The 16,918-nt window shown below is 41.4% G+C and overlaps 1 protein-coding gene across 1 annotated transcript in view; it reads right to left on the reverse strand.

Annotated features, from left to right (window-relative positions):
- The window catches only part of shank2a (SH3 and multiple ankyrin repeat domains 2a), a 295,254-nt gene that overhangs the window by 191,329 nt on the left and 87,007 nt on the right, over positions 1–16,918 (reverse strand). The window contains exons 3-5 of the mRNA XM_078255689.1: positions 11,435–11,662; positions 3,613–3,816; positions 2,130–2,201 (exon numbers count right to left, since the gene is read on the reverse strand). Of these exons, the coding sequence (XP_078111815.1) occupies positions 2,130–2,201; positions 3,613–3,816; positions 11,435–11,662 (504 nt within the window). The remainder of the gene's footprint in view (positions 1–2,129; positions 2,202–3,612; positions 3,817–11,434; positions 11,663–16,918) is intronic.

Genomic DNA, 16,918 nt, shown 5'->3' on the forward strand with positions numbered 1-16,918 from the left:
ATTTGTGAGGACTACGGTTAACTGCTCCTCAGATCTCTGCAGGGTAAATCCAGACAGCTAGCTAGACTATCTGTCCAATCTGAGGTTTCTGTTGCACGACTAAAACTACTTTTGAATGTACACGTGTTCCACCACGAAGTGCAACATGTGTACGTTTCTTCAAGAGACTATTTTGCAGAGGCACCGTTATTGTGTTCGGCTCTTAGTGCCGGATTGTGATTGGTTTGAAGAAATGCCAATAAACCAGAGCATGTTTTTCTCCTATCTCTAAATGTCGTGTGGACTAGCCAGACCCTCCACCACAGCGCTGTGGAGGAAGGACTGGCAATCTGAGACTACCTACCCCTTAAGTGACAGGGGTATTCTTGCACTTGCACAGGCTCTGTAGGTGAGCGAGTGCACCCCTCCACAGGAAGTTTTTTTAAGAGTAGATAAAATAAAAAGGGGAGTTCATATATATATATATATATATATATATACACACATCTGGCTGCCTGAATTTGTTGATGAAATCCATGTGTAGTAATATTCAATGATATTGAGGAGGTGACACATCGTGATATCGAATCGATTCAAATCGTTGACAGAATAATTGTTAACGGATCGAATGGCGAGACCAGTGAAGATTCACACCCCTAGTAAACACACTGGTTGACAGGTAAGCTACACTGTGCACTCGCCCACCCATCCCCTGTCACGCAGTGCAAGCTGCCAAGAATGAAACCAAGCACACATAAACATCTTTTTACCCCATTCAGCCAGTGAAGCTGATAAATGGACCATGCAATCTGTACGTTTTATTTTATTTTGGCAACACCTTTGGCGTGAAACAGTCAGCGCTGTGGTGTTTTCACACTGCACTTCCCGGAGGCCAGCTGAGCCGACAGTCAGACTGAGGTGGGCGGCATTGTGACATCTTTTTCTTGAATTTCTTTGTCCGTTCAGCTGCTCATGATAACTCCAGTTTGCCATCGAGCTGATCTTCTGGTGCACAACAAACCGTGAGTTTTATGGAAACAGTGTAAAAAATAATGGACGAGGCTGCATGGCCTGAAAGGTGAAGCTGATGTGGAAGCTCCTTAAAGCTGCTTTCTCTCTAACTTCCAGCAGGGGGCGACTCCACTGGCTTCTACAGAAAGAAGTCTGTTTCTGTAGAAGTCTATGAGACAATGAGCCTACTTCTCACATGATTTATTACCTCAGTAAACATTTTCATAATGAGTTTATGGTCCCAGTCGCTAGTTTGAAGTCTTCGTCAATACATCATGATGTTCATTAAGTAAATGATGATCCCATTTATTTTTAAATAGACAATAAAGTAGGGGATGCTTTAGGACCTGTCAGTTAGGACAGAGGCTTAGCAATGCTAACCATGCTAACCAACACTGTGGACATTATAATAGACCTCAACTTGTTTTTGGGTGTTGTCTGTGTTTTCATCTTAAACTTTGACCCTCTCACTGTGTGTTTTCACTTCATCAGGGTTAATTGGAACATTTTGGTCGCCTAAAAATGTCTTGTTTGGTGTTCTGCCAACCAAGCTAGCTAGCTACCTACCGCTAGTGTTAGCTGGTAACTTAAGGAAAAGTCTGCAGAGTTTCTGTTCTGCCATACATGTAGATGAATGGCGGCAGTACCAGGAGGTCCGCGTTTACCCACCGCTAAATCTCTGTTGGATGACTCGCTTCAGAAGGGCAACCATGAACAACACTAGCTTGGCAGCGTCATTCTCCCCAGCTACGGCCTCTCATCAAAAATCGTCTACTATTTTAACAGTCAAGTGTTTTATGCTTCCAGTTCATAGATTACTTTTATTAGGGTTTTCTTCTAAGCCATTAAATATAACTGTACGTGTATATGTAAATATCCTTTCATTTTTGTACACAGGAAATTATGCATGCTATTTTTGAGTTGGAATAATGTCTAGTTGATGTGGTGTTGATTGCTACATATGCATTGTTTCTGCTCACAGCCAAAGCTGGCACTTATAATGTGATAAATCACTTGCAGTCTCTGAGAGCCAATGTGCATTTGAGAACCCCAAACTCTGGCCACAAACAAACAAGGCTTAGATTTATTTTAGAGTTATTATTCAATGAGTTGTCTGTACTAAATGGAGGAACTCTTACCTTTGTATGAAGTTTGGCAATCTGTTTCTCGTCCACGTTGGGTTGCGTGTAGACTCTGCTCTTGTAGCGGAACTGTTAAGCGAAAGACAAGTTATTAAAATAAGAAACGGTCCAAAGCAAAACAATGGGTCCAACACTGATTATATTAAAGCTCTGTTCTGGGAAATGATAACCTTTCCCTCTCAATCATGAGTTGTTTACTTTATACCTCTGACGCATCTTGAAACCAATTGTTCCTCCAGAAAGAGGATCGCTAGGGGATCAAGGTGTGTCCTCTCTCTCTTTATGAATGGCTCAATTCATTACGTTCTTGGTATTTACTGGCAGGATGTGTGAAATTTGAATAGTTTTTTCTTTGAAGGCCATAGTGTTAGTGTGGGATTGTTTAAAACAATATTTTCTTTGTCAACATTTGTAATTTTCGGAGGATCATTACATTTACTTTAACAGTTTTGTTTTGTTTTGCTTAATTTTGTAATGTTTTAACCTGGACCCTATTTTCCCATGCATTGGTGTCTAAGTGACTAGAATGAACACATTTTTTTGAAATTGATCCAGTATTAAGCAAAAACTCTGTAACTAATGTAATCCTACAGGGAAAATGCACATAGTCAATTTCGTCCACTAAAAGTGCTGTTTTTTTATGCCGCTGACAGGCTCAGATTATTTTTCTAAGTGTCTGACAGCATTATGGAAAGGATCCCTACAGAGATAGACTTCTTTATTAAAGAGTAAGATCATTTTTGTTTAACATGAAACAGCCCTGAAATCTCATAGGCAAAACCCACCAGACTCCATTTAAATAAACAGCGTGTATAGAGCCAGCGTATTTCCACATGTAAATGGGTTAATAAAGGGTTTATTTCAACCAAACAAGAGTGGTGATTGTTGAAAAAATCTTTGAGGCTTTTGAGTTTCATTTTGTTTCTGTCGACTTTGAATGAAGTGTGTTTTAGGATGATAAAAGTACTTTTTATTTAAATGGAGTCTGGTCCATTTGGCGATAGCAATTTCGGGGCTAGGTTGTTCCATGTTAAACAAATGGGATCCTACTCTTTAACTAAAAGGTCTATCTCTGTAGGGATCCTTTCCATAATGTTGTCAGACACATAGAATAATAATTTGAGCCTGTCAGCGGCAAAAACAGGAATGGACAGAAATTGAAGGTACACAATTGCCCGTTAACGTTACTACAGCTTGTTTCTTGCCTAATATTGGACCGATTTCAAAGATCGTTGTTCCCATCAGTCACTTAGACACAAAAACATGGGAAAATACACTTTAAGGGAGTATTAAACATAGACAGAAATATTTTTTAAGGATAATTTTGGCCGTATAGCTCATCCTAGTGTACAGTAAAATAATGTTTACATGGAAATTGACATCCTCCTAATTTAGTTTATGTAACAACTAAAATTTAAGGGTCAATAAATGAGTTTCCATCACTACTATAAGGAGTAATAATCTCACTGGCCAAGTTTACCTCCAAAGACGGGACGCCCTTGCTGATTGGCTGGGGGTACTCTCGAAAGAAGCGCTCTTCATCCAGGAACTTGCCGTCCCTCCCATTGCTAGCTGGCTGGAAAAGCCCATAGTTGAGCACATCTTTCAGGCTCTGATTAAGCGTACACAGGATCCGCTGCTTTGCAACCCAGACCGTCGCATTCGGGTTGAACCGCATGCATTTCTGGTTGAGGAAAGCAGAGAGAGGAAGTGTGCGAGTGGGGGGGGGGGTGAGGGACAAATCGATTAATAAATCAGTGAGTACTGGAGAGTTGGCTGGCAGTCACAACAATCAAATAAAATACATGTGACAGACATTTCATTTGCGAACTGGACTTTTAACTTTTGATTGACAGATGCAAATAGGCTGCGACATAAGAGTGATGAATGGAATCCCAGAACAATGATGCCCAATCAACATAGCTCAGACATATTGAAATTGGTGCTTTAACACAAACCCTGTCCCAGTTACTATAAAATAAACCATGCAGCACAGACAATCTTTTTATTGTATTATTGTCACTGTGCTGTATGCTAAACAGGGCCGCTGCGTTCATTGAGGATGTAATTGACACAACCTCTTTGCCCCCTGGTCTTTCCCAGTCCCCAGCTTCCCTGGAATAAAAAAAACATACAATGCAGGATTTCTGGCCTCGTCCAAATCAGAGAGGATTATGGGCGCTGTGCCGAGGCATTCGGGAAGTGTCTGCGAGTGTTCAGAGCTGGATGTGCTGCTCAGCCGGCGATAGCAGCCCTGCGGCTGTGATAAAGGCCGAAGGGATGAGCAGTCTGTGAACTCTGCCTAACCGTAATCCTCTCGCCTGGCTGGGAGTGGGCAGAGGAGAGGAGGGGAAGGAAAGATGAAGGGTTGAAGGTGTAAAAAAAACAGATGTCTGGTATCTGGCAGAGCTGCTTGGACTGATATGGCCTTCTTTCCTTCTGCTGGTTTATTACACTGGCAAATTTCCATCCGTTTCCATTATTGCTGCATCTCCAGCCCTCGACATGAACTCAACTTAAACAATGTGATTGAAGTTTCCAGGCAACTGGGAATTTTTTTTAAAGTAGAGGCAAAGATCATGGTGATGTGTGTAAGCCGTAATGAATGAAATATGGACGCAGTCTTCGTGACGTGGTTTCTGAAGAGCCTAAAATGAAGCGCAAAGTGGCCGACTCTCCTGTGATGGCACCCACCTGTCACTCAAAGCGGCACAAGGCCACGCCCATTTAGGAGACAGGAAGTGTGTACCGTTTCATACCACTGGTGCAGCGTGTAAGTGTGTGCTATCTGTAGTTATAGAAAAACTTTGTCTTAACCCAGCGCTAGTAGAAGTGCAGTGTAAATCGTGTGAAAAGCCCTAAAGAGTATTATTTGTTTTGTCCCAGCTGTCACAAAATAAAAGCATATGAGGCACAACCAGTGACAAAATAAGAGCATAAATAGAACAAGCTCTTCTATGGCTTCATTACTGTCTCCATTAACAACTCAAGAGGAGCAGTTTAGGGTTAAAAGGGTTAAAAGAAAATTCCGGTATTTTTCAACCTGCTTTTTTTCTTCTATTTTTGTAAGATTTTTTGGGGGATTTTAGGCATTTATTCTTTTACAGGACAGCTTAGACTTGAAAGGGGAGAGAGAGAGAGAGGGGGAATGATATGCATCAATGGGCCGCAGGTCGAAACCAAACCCGCTGCGTCGAGGACTGAGCCTCTGCATATGGGCGCACGGTCTACCAGGTGAGCTACCCAGGCGCCCCCCATGTATTTTTAAGATGTTTTTTGAACTACAGTTGCAGTATGCTAGCCTGACAAGCCAGACCCACATCCAGATGTTGGGTCTGGGAACTCACCATTGACGGAGCTCAATCCGAGGGGCGGGATAAACGGTTGTCTTTCAAATTCCCTCTGCACGCAATAGGATAGCGCTACAACCAACCAGAGCAACGCTACTTGATAGATTAAACTTTTGCCGTATCCGGTGTATCCGGTGTATCCGAACACATCTTCCTTTTTTAAGAATGACTTCAGTGCCGTTAATGTTATTTTCTCAAAGAACAGCTTAACTCCAAGTCTTCCAGAAGACCGCTGTTCCCAGCAGCAGCAGCCATAAGCCCCGCCCACCGACTCTATACACGATGTGATTGACCTGACCAGAGTTTGGTTTTTCCAGCTCGCAAGCCAACGGAGAGTTGCTAGACGACCCTAGCTGCAAATTACATTTGCTCATTTGCGTCTAGATTTCTAGGCTAACAGTATGCGGCTCTGTTGGAATCTTAGACGTAGTCATATTTTCAAATCTCCGGTTAGCTTTTAGCTCGGACTTGATGTAGGGCCGTATGGAATCTGTCTTATAGCTTTCGTAAATTCTCAATTTCACGATTCCGTCCATGATTCTGTTATTACAGAAACTATTAGGCTCTACATTAATGCTGCCATCAGTCTGTGACCAGCCCCGAGCGGAGCCCTGGGGGCCGGTCCCCACAACTTTTCTAGGGGAAGCACTGTCTGACCATGGAAACCAGAAAGCTTTCCAGTGTTTTCAAACCCCTTTAAATTGTGGTCCAAGAATTCAAAGCAACAGTATTTAGAAAACTAGCTTGCTTGTCTGACCTGAAGTCTGCCATTGTGTCCAATCTTTGAATCATTACCAGAATGAGCTCTGAAAAGATGCTGTCTCCATCTGGATGTCAGAGCTGTATACTGGCATGAAATGAGAGGGGAGATGGATGAAATAAAGCTTATTTGGAGGAGGACAATTTGAAGATTGTTGAAGAAGCAAGGACACAGAAACGCATGTGGGGAAGAGGAACCGTCAGCCTAAAACAATCAAATGTTCTGACTACAGAAGCTTACTTTAGTACCATACACGTACAGTATACATCAGAGCTGGAGATGCATGTGCTGTGTGCGTTTGAATTATTCATCTAAGCAGACTGTGTGACACAATCATGTGATGAAATGGAACCACTGGGTGCTCAGTGATGAATGTGAAATCATGAACATTAGTGCATACATGTGAGAGAGCTTAGTGCACACGTGAACACACACTCTCTATGCTGGAGTTATAACCACATCATTATAATTACATCAAAGGGTCATGAGTTCATATCTGGGTCAACACTGTAGCTTGAGGATCCAACCTCCCTGGACTGGAGCGTGTGCACACACACACACTCTTTTTGGGCATTTTAGGCCTTTATTTCCACAGTACAGATGAACACAGGGAGAATGATATGCAGCAAAGGGCCGCAGGTCAGAGTCGAACCTGCGGCTGCTGCGTCAAGGAGTAAACCTCTACATGTGTGCGCCTGCTCTACCAACTGAGCTAACCCGGCCACGCACTTGACTACTCTTTTAAGATTTGCCATGTAAAGCAGCTGTATGTCACATTCATTGTGAATTCTACAACACAAATGAAAAGATGTGCGGGGCTAAAGGACATCCAAATAGAAACTCTAAATGGATGAAATGGGATGGGGAGTCAGAGTGAGGAGGGGAGTACCCCAGCAGAGGGGGACATCAGGTGGCCAAACTTCCTCTTTCCCTTTCTTCTTCTGCCCTTTTGTTGTGTTCTGCAGTCATGGACATACATATCTGGAACGCTTCTCGGTCCCCGGGGACACACACATCAAACACAGATCTACAGTACAAAGCTGCATCAGCCCAAGATGAAACTACTGTACTGCAGCTGCTCATCTACAGGGAGTTACAGTTAGGCACCGCTGGTCTTTGATGATAAGCCTTCACACCCATACCTTTTCTGGGACTGACAGATAAGCAATATCCATTCACAGCTCAGTTCATGTGCTATAGGATCAATGGGGATGCAGCATGCAGCTACAGTATATACTGCCCAGAGGAGCCTAACGTTAATTCACAGGAACAAGGCACCATATTGTTCTCCCATACGTTAAATGTAGCACACCTGGGGCTTTATTAAAACCAACGGTGTGCGGCTAATAAATGCATGGGGCTGCTACAGTACGTGAATACAACATTCATACTTTCCACAGTTAAAATTAATAAAACGTATAAAACATTCAGATTCCACTGTTAAAGCTGTGTCGTTATCCACGAATACATTTCAGGCGTGACACAATAGATATCAGGGTTTAAAGCAGATAGAATAACAGATGTATGGATGTTATTTCGGTTTTCGAACAAACGCAGGACTTTCACCCGGGAGACCGGAGTTCGTGTCCCGTTTGAAAATTAAACGGCAAGTTTTTTTTACTCCGTGGAACAAAGGGAACTACGTGACGTTTTGGGTCACGTGCATAAGTGAGTACGTCAACATGCACACCAATACTCCACTATTATTCTGAATATGACAATATTCAGAATTTGATACAGGTCTTTTTTCGGATACTTTTTCCGAATATTGCATTTGCCGATGAAGACGTGGGATATTCCGGTTTTATTCGGGTTTTAGAGGCATTGTTTGGACATGTATACAGCACAGAATATGCGTCTCAATCAGGGTTTTCACCGCAGGCTTATGGTCAGCTCTGTGCGTTGCTATGGTTGCTGTACACAAACCAACCAGCCAACAGTTTGCAAGGCTGCAGACCGAAAAAGAAGGAGAAACACGGCTACTTTTAAACATTATCAAAGACCTGGATATCAACTGGGTTTTTGGATATGGGCACACATCGCTACGCCGACCTTTTCCAGAAGCTGGTTGAAGGAATGGAAGAGGGACGCTGTGTTCACACGGTCCAACAAGTCCGCCACCGCTGGGAAACTTTGAAAAAATCGTATTTTGCACGGCTACATGTAAACGGGAATATTAGTGTAATACTCACTTTCATTAGCCGTATAAACAGCTTAGTCAGAATATCGTCTTTTTCGGAATAAGGGCAAAAAAGAATATTATGTGCATGTAAATGTAGTCACTGAAAGTGAAGTAACGTCTGATTTTAACCCAAACTACGATTATTTCCTACACTTAACCAAGTCCTTTTTGGCCTAAACCTAACTAAACTGCGACCGTTTCACAACGTTTATGACGTGTTAACATTGACGGTCACTTTTTGTTGGATAAACGTAAATGTAACGACTCCCAGTAACCTTTTCTCGGTTAAATTTAACTTTAAAGACCACTAACCTTAACTGTCATGTGACCGGTCGTCACGTAACCAGCCACCCGTCTCCTAATTTCGTAGGCTATCATACGAATGAGTGTGCATACGTTTTCATAAGATATCATACCCTTTCATGAGAATGCGTTGAGTATTGTTGGACAGAGCCGTTTCTAGTATTTGTGCTAACAAGGTAACTGGCAGCTTGTAGCTTTATATTTAACAGAGAGATATGACGGTGGTCAGTTTTTCACATCTAGCTTTCCACCAGAAAGTATTTTCCCGACAATGTCAAACTTTTGCTTTGAAATTAGAAATAATTTTATCTTTGCTGCGTTTCATTATCTGAGGGCATGGTTGTTTTTTCAGTCACACACGTGTGTAGGTATGAGGTCTAACATTCATTATGCATCATTTGCTTTCTGCTATTCATCTACCAAACCTTCATTTACATACTAATGGAAAACGTGGCGACAATTATAACTCGTTTCATCAGTCATTTCCTTTGTCCTCTGGGCTTCACCATGTTTGTTATATATTACACTACACAGCCAGCGTCAGCGTTCGGGCCCCATCTTATATTAGTCAGTATTGAACCACGCCTACACAAGTAACTGTCCCTGTCCTCATTCATTTGCATGATCTACACAATCCTGTGTCTACCCCACGTTATTTACAATCACACATTTCCCTGTATGAAGTCACATTAATACTTTAAACACACACCCTCACCTACGCACAAGTCTATTCATCAACCCCCTACATGATGCCCACTCAACATTCACACACCACTGTGTTATTAGGTTAGTTTTGTTATTAGTTATAAGGACACCATGTTGATCAGAGCTCATTGAAGTCAAAGGCTTTAGTGTAATAAGCCTATTTTTAAAACCACAGGCAGCTTCCAGCATGTTTCAGAAGCAGATAATTAATATGCAACTAGCATACATTTGCCTAAATGGTAAAGTGCATTAGTTATACATGAATGCAAGTGATAAGGAAAATAAGGGTTATTATGATACCAGACAATACCTTGTGCCTGCTTGTGAGTATCTTTAAGATTGAATTTTGATAAAAATGTAATTGACTTCATTTTTTGACAAAACTCATCCAGTCCTTCATACCATACGACGATATAGCTTGTTTATTGCTACTCTCTAATACGACCCACAGGAGCCCTTCGTAAAACTAAACCAGAGAACGTAACGGTTGCGGTTTTAAACATGTTAACGTTGTGAAACGGTAACAGTTTGGTTAGGTTTAGGCACAAAAACTACTTGGTTTATGTTTAGATCGTGTTTTGGGTTAAAATCTCAATTTACTTTATTTCCAGTTACGCACAAGACACAGAATGTGACGTAGCTCCATTTGTTCCATAAGTTAAAAGAAACTTGCTGTTTACTAAAGTATAGTAAGTCTGACTAAAGTCCTTGCATGTTTGACCCGTCCACCGCCGCAACCTGCCTCCATATGCTGAATTTGGCGCTCTTATACTTCGTCACATGACTTCCTGCTTTGCTCCCGTCATAATTACTACGGCCACTAGAGGGCGCTGCCACTATAAACGTAAATGTGAGTTGTAATTGCTGCATAAACAAACGACTTATGTAGTCGGTTTTCAGTAAAAGACATTTTCCGAATCGGTTATATCTCATGGGAGGCCTCAGTACTGTGTGTCCCTACAAGCATTTTTGTTTCAAATAAAAATATCTGCATCTTTAAGACTAACTGAGGAAATACTAATGTGTACATGTAAGAGCAGATATAAAACCTTTTCTGACATGCATGTAAGCTTGTTGTAGTTGCAGTGTGCTGTGAGTGCATCGGAGCACATGTGGGTCACTGAAAAGACCTTTATCATCTGGAAAAGCACAGGTTTGTTTGCACTCACATTCTACTCCCCCCCCATATTTTCTAAAATATACTTGTTTGTTTAATGCAACTGATTATAACCCACAGCCTAAATGCCACAGAGGGTCGTGCGGTGTATGAGTGCCTCTCGAGCAGCTCGAACACATTAACAACACAGTGTTGGGCTTGAGTTTACCAAGTACCAGCTTCCAAAAAAAAGCTCATTCCACTGTATATTAGGCTATAACCACAGACGGTTTAGATGCAAGACGCCCCGACTCAGTAACTTCCTGTATCTTTGTCACTTGGGTTTGTCCACCGCCACGTCTCTTTAAGAGACTAGCGGCAGGTCCTGATGTATTGATTCCAATGGAAGTGAACATGAACCCAGATTATGAGCGATTATTTTGCCCTTATAGTTACTAAAGTAAATATTGGACTCATTTTTCACAAGCAACATATATCCAGAACATTCTTACACTGAAATGGCACTTTTCAGATTAACTTAGTTTCAAGACCTGTTTCTGTCTGAGGAACAAACTATAGCGAGATCTGGCAAAACAGATAAGGTAAAACTATTTTTCATAATGCTAAATATGGCTTTTAGCTGTGTAAACATCTAATGTTAGTAAAAGAAAATAAATATACAAACTGTTTCATACCATTGCCGCCGCTTTTTTTAGCTATAGAGAATCTTTGCTATAAGGTGTCAAATACACCATCACTAATTCATTAGTGGATCTCAACAAGGTTGGATAATCAATACTCATATGTCAACATTGAAAAACAAATCTAGTTCATATCTCATATCGACGCCCACACAAATGCACACAATGACCGCCCTCCACATTTCTGTCCCTCACAGATCCTCACCGTCTGCTGCAGGTCGGGGATGAGGATGCGGATGACCAGCGAGTTGATGTGAATGTCGTCCATGTGGTTCCGCGATGGCTCGGCGGTGGCTCTTATGGTCTCGTAAATGGTCTCTTCGTGGGAGCTGTCGGAGGCACAGTCGTCGGAGTAGTCAGAAAAGCTCTGGGCCATCTCATCCTCACTGGAGGTGGGGCTCCGGGGCATAGTCAGCAGGCCCGGCGGATTCAGCTGAGACAGAGAAAGAGGGGAAAAAAGGTCACATAAACTCAAACTGCTCATTAGGAGTAGGCATTATAATTTAAGAACCGCCTTGCTCCCATTGGACACCTTTTGTCGCTTGAGAGAGCCCCCAAAAATGCTGCTTGTTAGTTTGTTAGTTTATCCTCGTCCATTATGTGCTCGCAGATTGCTTCAGGAAACTCCCAGAGGAGTTAATGTGACTGCATATCTTAACAAAAAGGTTTCACTTTATTATACTGTATAAGTGGTGAAGAAACTGCCCCTGCAAGCAGTTGCACCATATGACCAAAGGCCCTACTCTTTAAATGGTAGCAGGCCAGGTGACTGCACTCTATTAATCTGAGGCGTCAACATGATTTATGGATCAGAAAATTAAACACGTACGAAATCCCATCCGTCACTGCTTGTTGCCAGTGACCTGGATAGAGTTAAGACATTTAAAATAACCTGAATATCCAATCATTTGTATCTTAAAATCCTCACGTTTTTCTGATGAGGTCAGTTTGCAGATCTTTGACTTTAAAGACAGTAAAATGGTAGTTACTGAGTAACAGTAATGTAACAGACAAATGTAATCTGATTACAGTAACGCATTACTATTGACAACTCAGTAATCACATTAGTTACTTATCAAATAATTACCACGTTACTTACATTACTGGTTAGGCCTGTCACAATATGCAATAAATCAATTAATCGCATGATGAATAAAAATGAGCTTGATAATTTTTAAATGGAAATAATCGCGGCATTTATCGTTTTTGATTTTGTTTGGTTTTTATTCCAGTGCATTTTTTGTTTACAGAGACTGAGAGTCCATTTGACTTATTGTTTTTGGTTGTTTTGTTCATTTATTGTGGATATTTAAAATGTCTTCCAGTTCCAGTGTTAAATATTCTTTAGAAATAAAAGTTTATTGATCTTTGAAAAGGTGTACCTGCATTATTACGCCATTATCATTATATTAGATGAAAATGGTCTCAGAACGACAATATTATCGTTTATCGCAATCATTTCTGGGACAATTTATCGTCCAGCAAAATTTGTTAACGTGACAGGCCTATTACTGGTTATTCAACTATCTGCATAACGTGAGGAAAGAATAACAAATCAAACGTCCGTTTTCGTGCATGTTTGCGTAACACCATAACACTCGTCTGAGTAGACGAAACAAAAATGTCAGAGTCACCGCTTAAGACGTCTTTTTAGGGGTGGAGGTATGCCCATTACTTCAAATTAGTTGCGCGAAAGGACAAAAACTTGATTGTAAAGTGTAAATTGTGCCCAGCCTTAGTAACGCGTTACACCCAACACTGTGCATAGACAGTGTTGGGTGAGTGCAGTTAGAGCAACTTGACATGCTACCAAGGTTATAATCGTTAACGAAAACGAACGAAATAACGAAAACTAGGTGGCAAAAAACATTGTCGTTAAAAACACGGCATTACAAAAAAACAATAACTAAACTAAAACTGTAATGTCTGCAAAACTAACTAAAATAAAATAAAAATGATCGAGTAAATGTCCTTAGTTTTCGTCTTTGTCGATCTTTCATAGCGCAAATAACGTAAATCTCTCCGACCATGACATTTCCCGTAAACAAATTCCGACATTCCACGTCAAATTGAACACATGTCCGTGGCTCCGTGCCTCTCGCCTGGCATCATAGCGGTACCGAAAGTCGGAAGAAAGCGGCAGTCCTATTTGATTATGATACAGAGTACAGATAAAGTGCCTGGCAGTGGAAGGTGGTAAAATATGTGGTCAATTTATTACAGGGAAAAATCCCACGAATTTGAAAGTACATTTGAGAAGCGCACACAAGCTAGGAGGCTAACCTAGCTTACCTTAACAAGGTAAAGGAGAACGCAAAGCCCCCTTTCCCCGAAACAGAAGCTAACCCCGGTAACGTTACGGGCATGGCTGTATGGATACAGGGCCAGGCAGCATGACAGAGACAACAGCAGGACAGAGAACACTACAGGAGGGCTTTCACCGGCGACCCGATAGCTGCTGGTTAGTAAATACGCAGGAACACCAAAAGCGGGAGGAAGCGTGGGTTAATATGTGTTGATACTGGGATGTCGACACAACTGTGTGACTCCATTGACTTCAAAACACACATTTTGCACATACTGCGTCTTGTGTAGACTGTTTACATATTTATGACCATATGTAGGCTACATTTTATGTACTGGTGTTATTGTTGAATACATTGTGAATACATATTTCTAAAACTGTATGATGTTTTTGTTATTATTACACAATACTTTTTCTGATCTTTTTGAATCCCCCGACAAATAACCCATATTACAAAAAAAGACTACTAACTAATAAAAACTAAACTAAAACTAAGCATTTTCAAAAAATCAAAAATAAACTAAACTAGCAAACCCGCTTTAAAAACTAATTAAAACTAAACTGAATTTGAAAACAAAAAGTCAAAACAAAATAAAAATAAAAACTAATGAAAAATGCAAAACTATAATAACCTTGCATGCTACTCAAGCAACACAAACTCAAAGGAGCCAACACATTAGTTAAGTGAGCAATCCGTGTGACCGAAAGAATCACTGCAACAACATACGATAAGATACAATACAACTCTACTGTCAGCTCACACCGAAATTCATTTGGCGTTCCCGAGCTAGACAACAATTACACATATAGTACAAAGATGAAGACATATCAACAGCCACGGCAAAGAAACATGTTTTTAATGATATTCTTGGATCCACATCTTAATTGGCAGCAAACTGATTTTGGTTTAGCAACAGGATAGACTGATGTATAAAAGAGTTCTTGAGCCTGTTGTATCAACTAGCCTGGTCCTACCAGACTCTGGTCCACTAGCCTGGTCCTACCAGACTCTGGTACATTAGCCTGGTCCTACCAGACTCTGGTCCACTAGCCTGGTCCTACCAGACTCTGGTCCACTAGCCTGGTCCTACCAGACTCTGGTACATTAGCCTGGTCCTACCAGACTCTGGTACACTAGCCTGGTCCTACCAGACTCTGGTCCTACCAGACTCTGGTACACTAGCCTGGTCCTACCAGACTCTGGTACACTAACCTGGTCCTACCAGACTCTGGTACATTTCATTGGTCCAGAGAATCTGGCCTCTCTCCATTGACAAGTGTTAACTTCCTTGAAGGCGGGTACTCTGTTGTAAGTTTAAAACTATTGGATCTGCCCAGAGCCACTCTGGATCTGCCATAGCCGATCGCTAACGTTGGGTCGTGACTTCGGCTTAGCATCGCTAGCGTTAGCCTTAGCCAACTCCTTCACCACTGACGGAGCGAGCTGGAAAATCTAACTTTTCCCGAACCCCGTGGGGAGGAGGGCCACAACATCATGGCCACCAACACAACTCAGCAAAGATTGTTCTTGCTCGGGCTTTAACTTCTGGATATTTGGCAGTGTTGCCACAACGGACTGAATGGCTTCGCTCACATCTTTCTCCACCGCGGAACGAACTACAACTCAAACTAGTGCACGACCTCAACGTCATCGTTCTCAGCCACTCCCTCTGTTCGCTGATTGGACCGGTAAAGATTTGGCCAGAGAAAACCCAAGAATATACTGCAAACCCAGACGGAGTACTGAAGGAAAATGAAAATTGAGCGGAAGTACGTAGGAGGGCGGAGCCAGGCTAGTATCTACACCAATCTCCTGTTAGAAAGCAAAGGTTGGTATTCATAATTTGAAACGTGCATTGAGTCAGAAGAGATGCTGGTAGCAAGTCTGAGCATGCTCTTCTTGTGGATCATCATCAACATGATCATTTCTTTTCATTGGCACTGAACAAGCAGAGCTCAGCCAGAGATTCTTCACCTTTTAGCCAGAGAAAACTGAAGTGTTTGGTTTGATACGGGAGAAGCTCTTCACTCAGAAAAACCAATAGTGAACAGATGAGACGTTTCAGCTGAAGGGTCATTGGACATGTTCCAGACTGAGTTATGTGTGTCGCCCTGCAGCATCTGTGACACTCATCCTGGTGTGTTTGGGTCCATTAGCTGATATGCTTGTCATTGTGTCATGGCATCGTCCCAGACACCTGGACACTGCTGATGGAAATGTTTTCTGATAACAAGAGATAAAGGTCTCCATTTGTATCAGCTGTCAGCGAGATGTGCCACGGATAGATTTTCTTTCCACAGATTAGAACTTTCTGTTCTTTGGATTTACTGTGCCGTTACTCCTCATAATTCAAATAAAAATCTATCAGAAAGAAACACAAAAAAAAGAGAGAAAAGATGGAAACTAAACTAATTGTTGGATTACTTTAGCACATTTCTATTTTGGCTTCCTGCTGGAGACTTTATAGCGTCACTTGTCTAATTTTCTTGCATGTTTTTCCAATCAGCATGTGGCCAATTATAAACACATTCTAGGTACTAAAGAGAGTGGAGTGTGTATGCAAACGTGTGTGTATGTGTGTGTGTGTGTGTGTGTGTGTGTGTGTGTGTGTGTGTGTGTGTGTGTGTGTGTGTGTGTGTGTGTCATAGTGTGCTGTTAAAATACATTAAATATTAAAATGTGCTGAATTAAAATAATCAAAAGTCAGCCAATTACATGACTGATGCTTAGATAAACTTGATTAGATAATATATCATATACAAAACTGCTAATATGAGATACTTTTCTGTATTATGCTAACAAAGTACTGCTAACATTATGTGGCTAAAGTTATTATTTCACAATCACAGCATGGAATCACTTCACAGTTACTTTATCATCTTTAAGTTAACTTTATTTTTTGGTCATTTTAGGCCTTTATTTTGATAGGACAGCTGAAGACATGAAAGGGGAGAGAGAGGGGGAATGACATGCAGCAAAGGGCCGCAGGTCGAACCTGTGGCCGCTGTGTCGAGGATTGAACCTCTATATATGGGCTCTACCAGGTGAGCTACCCAGGCTCCCCATGATTCTTTTTTTTTTTTTAAGCTACATATTGCACCTTTTTCCAATGAAAACAGGACACTTCTGTAAACGATGTGTGGGTCACCACGGTAAAATCAACATAGAGGAAACACTGAAATCCGCATGTCCCTTTTAGGGGCTCCGTAGATGTTGTTAGTGGTGAATACTTTTTTAAAATAGTAGTGCTTGAATTATTCCTATAGTACCGTTAAACTAACTGTGTTAACATCATCGAAGTGTATATTGACGAAATGTACAGGTACAGTATATTAAAGACAGGAAATGGTATTACATTTTTTGTCATGCTTGGTTGGATTTAA

The sequence above is a fragment of the Sander vitreus genome, chromosome 1 (genome assembly GCF_031162955.1).
Source record: "Sander vitreus isolate 19-12246 chromosome 1, sanVit1, whole genome shotgun sequence".
In the NCBI taxonomy this organism is placed as follows: Eukaryota; Metazoa; Chordata; class Actinopteri; order Perciformes; family Percidae; genus Sander; species Sander vitreus.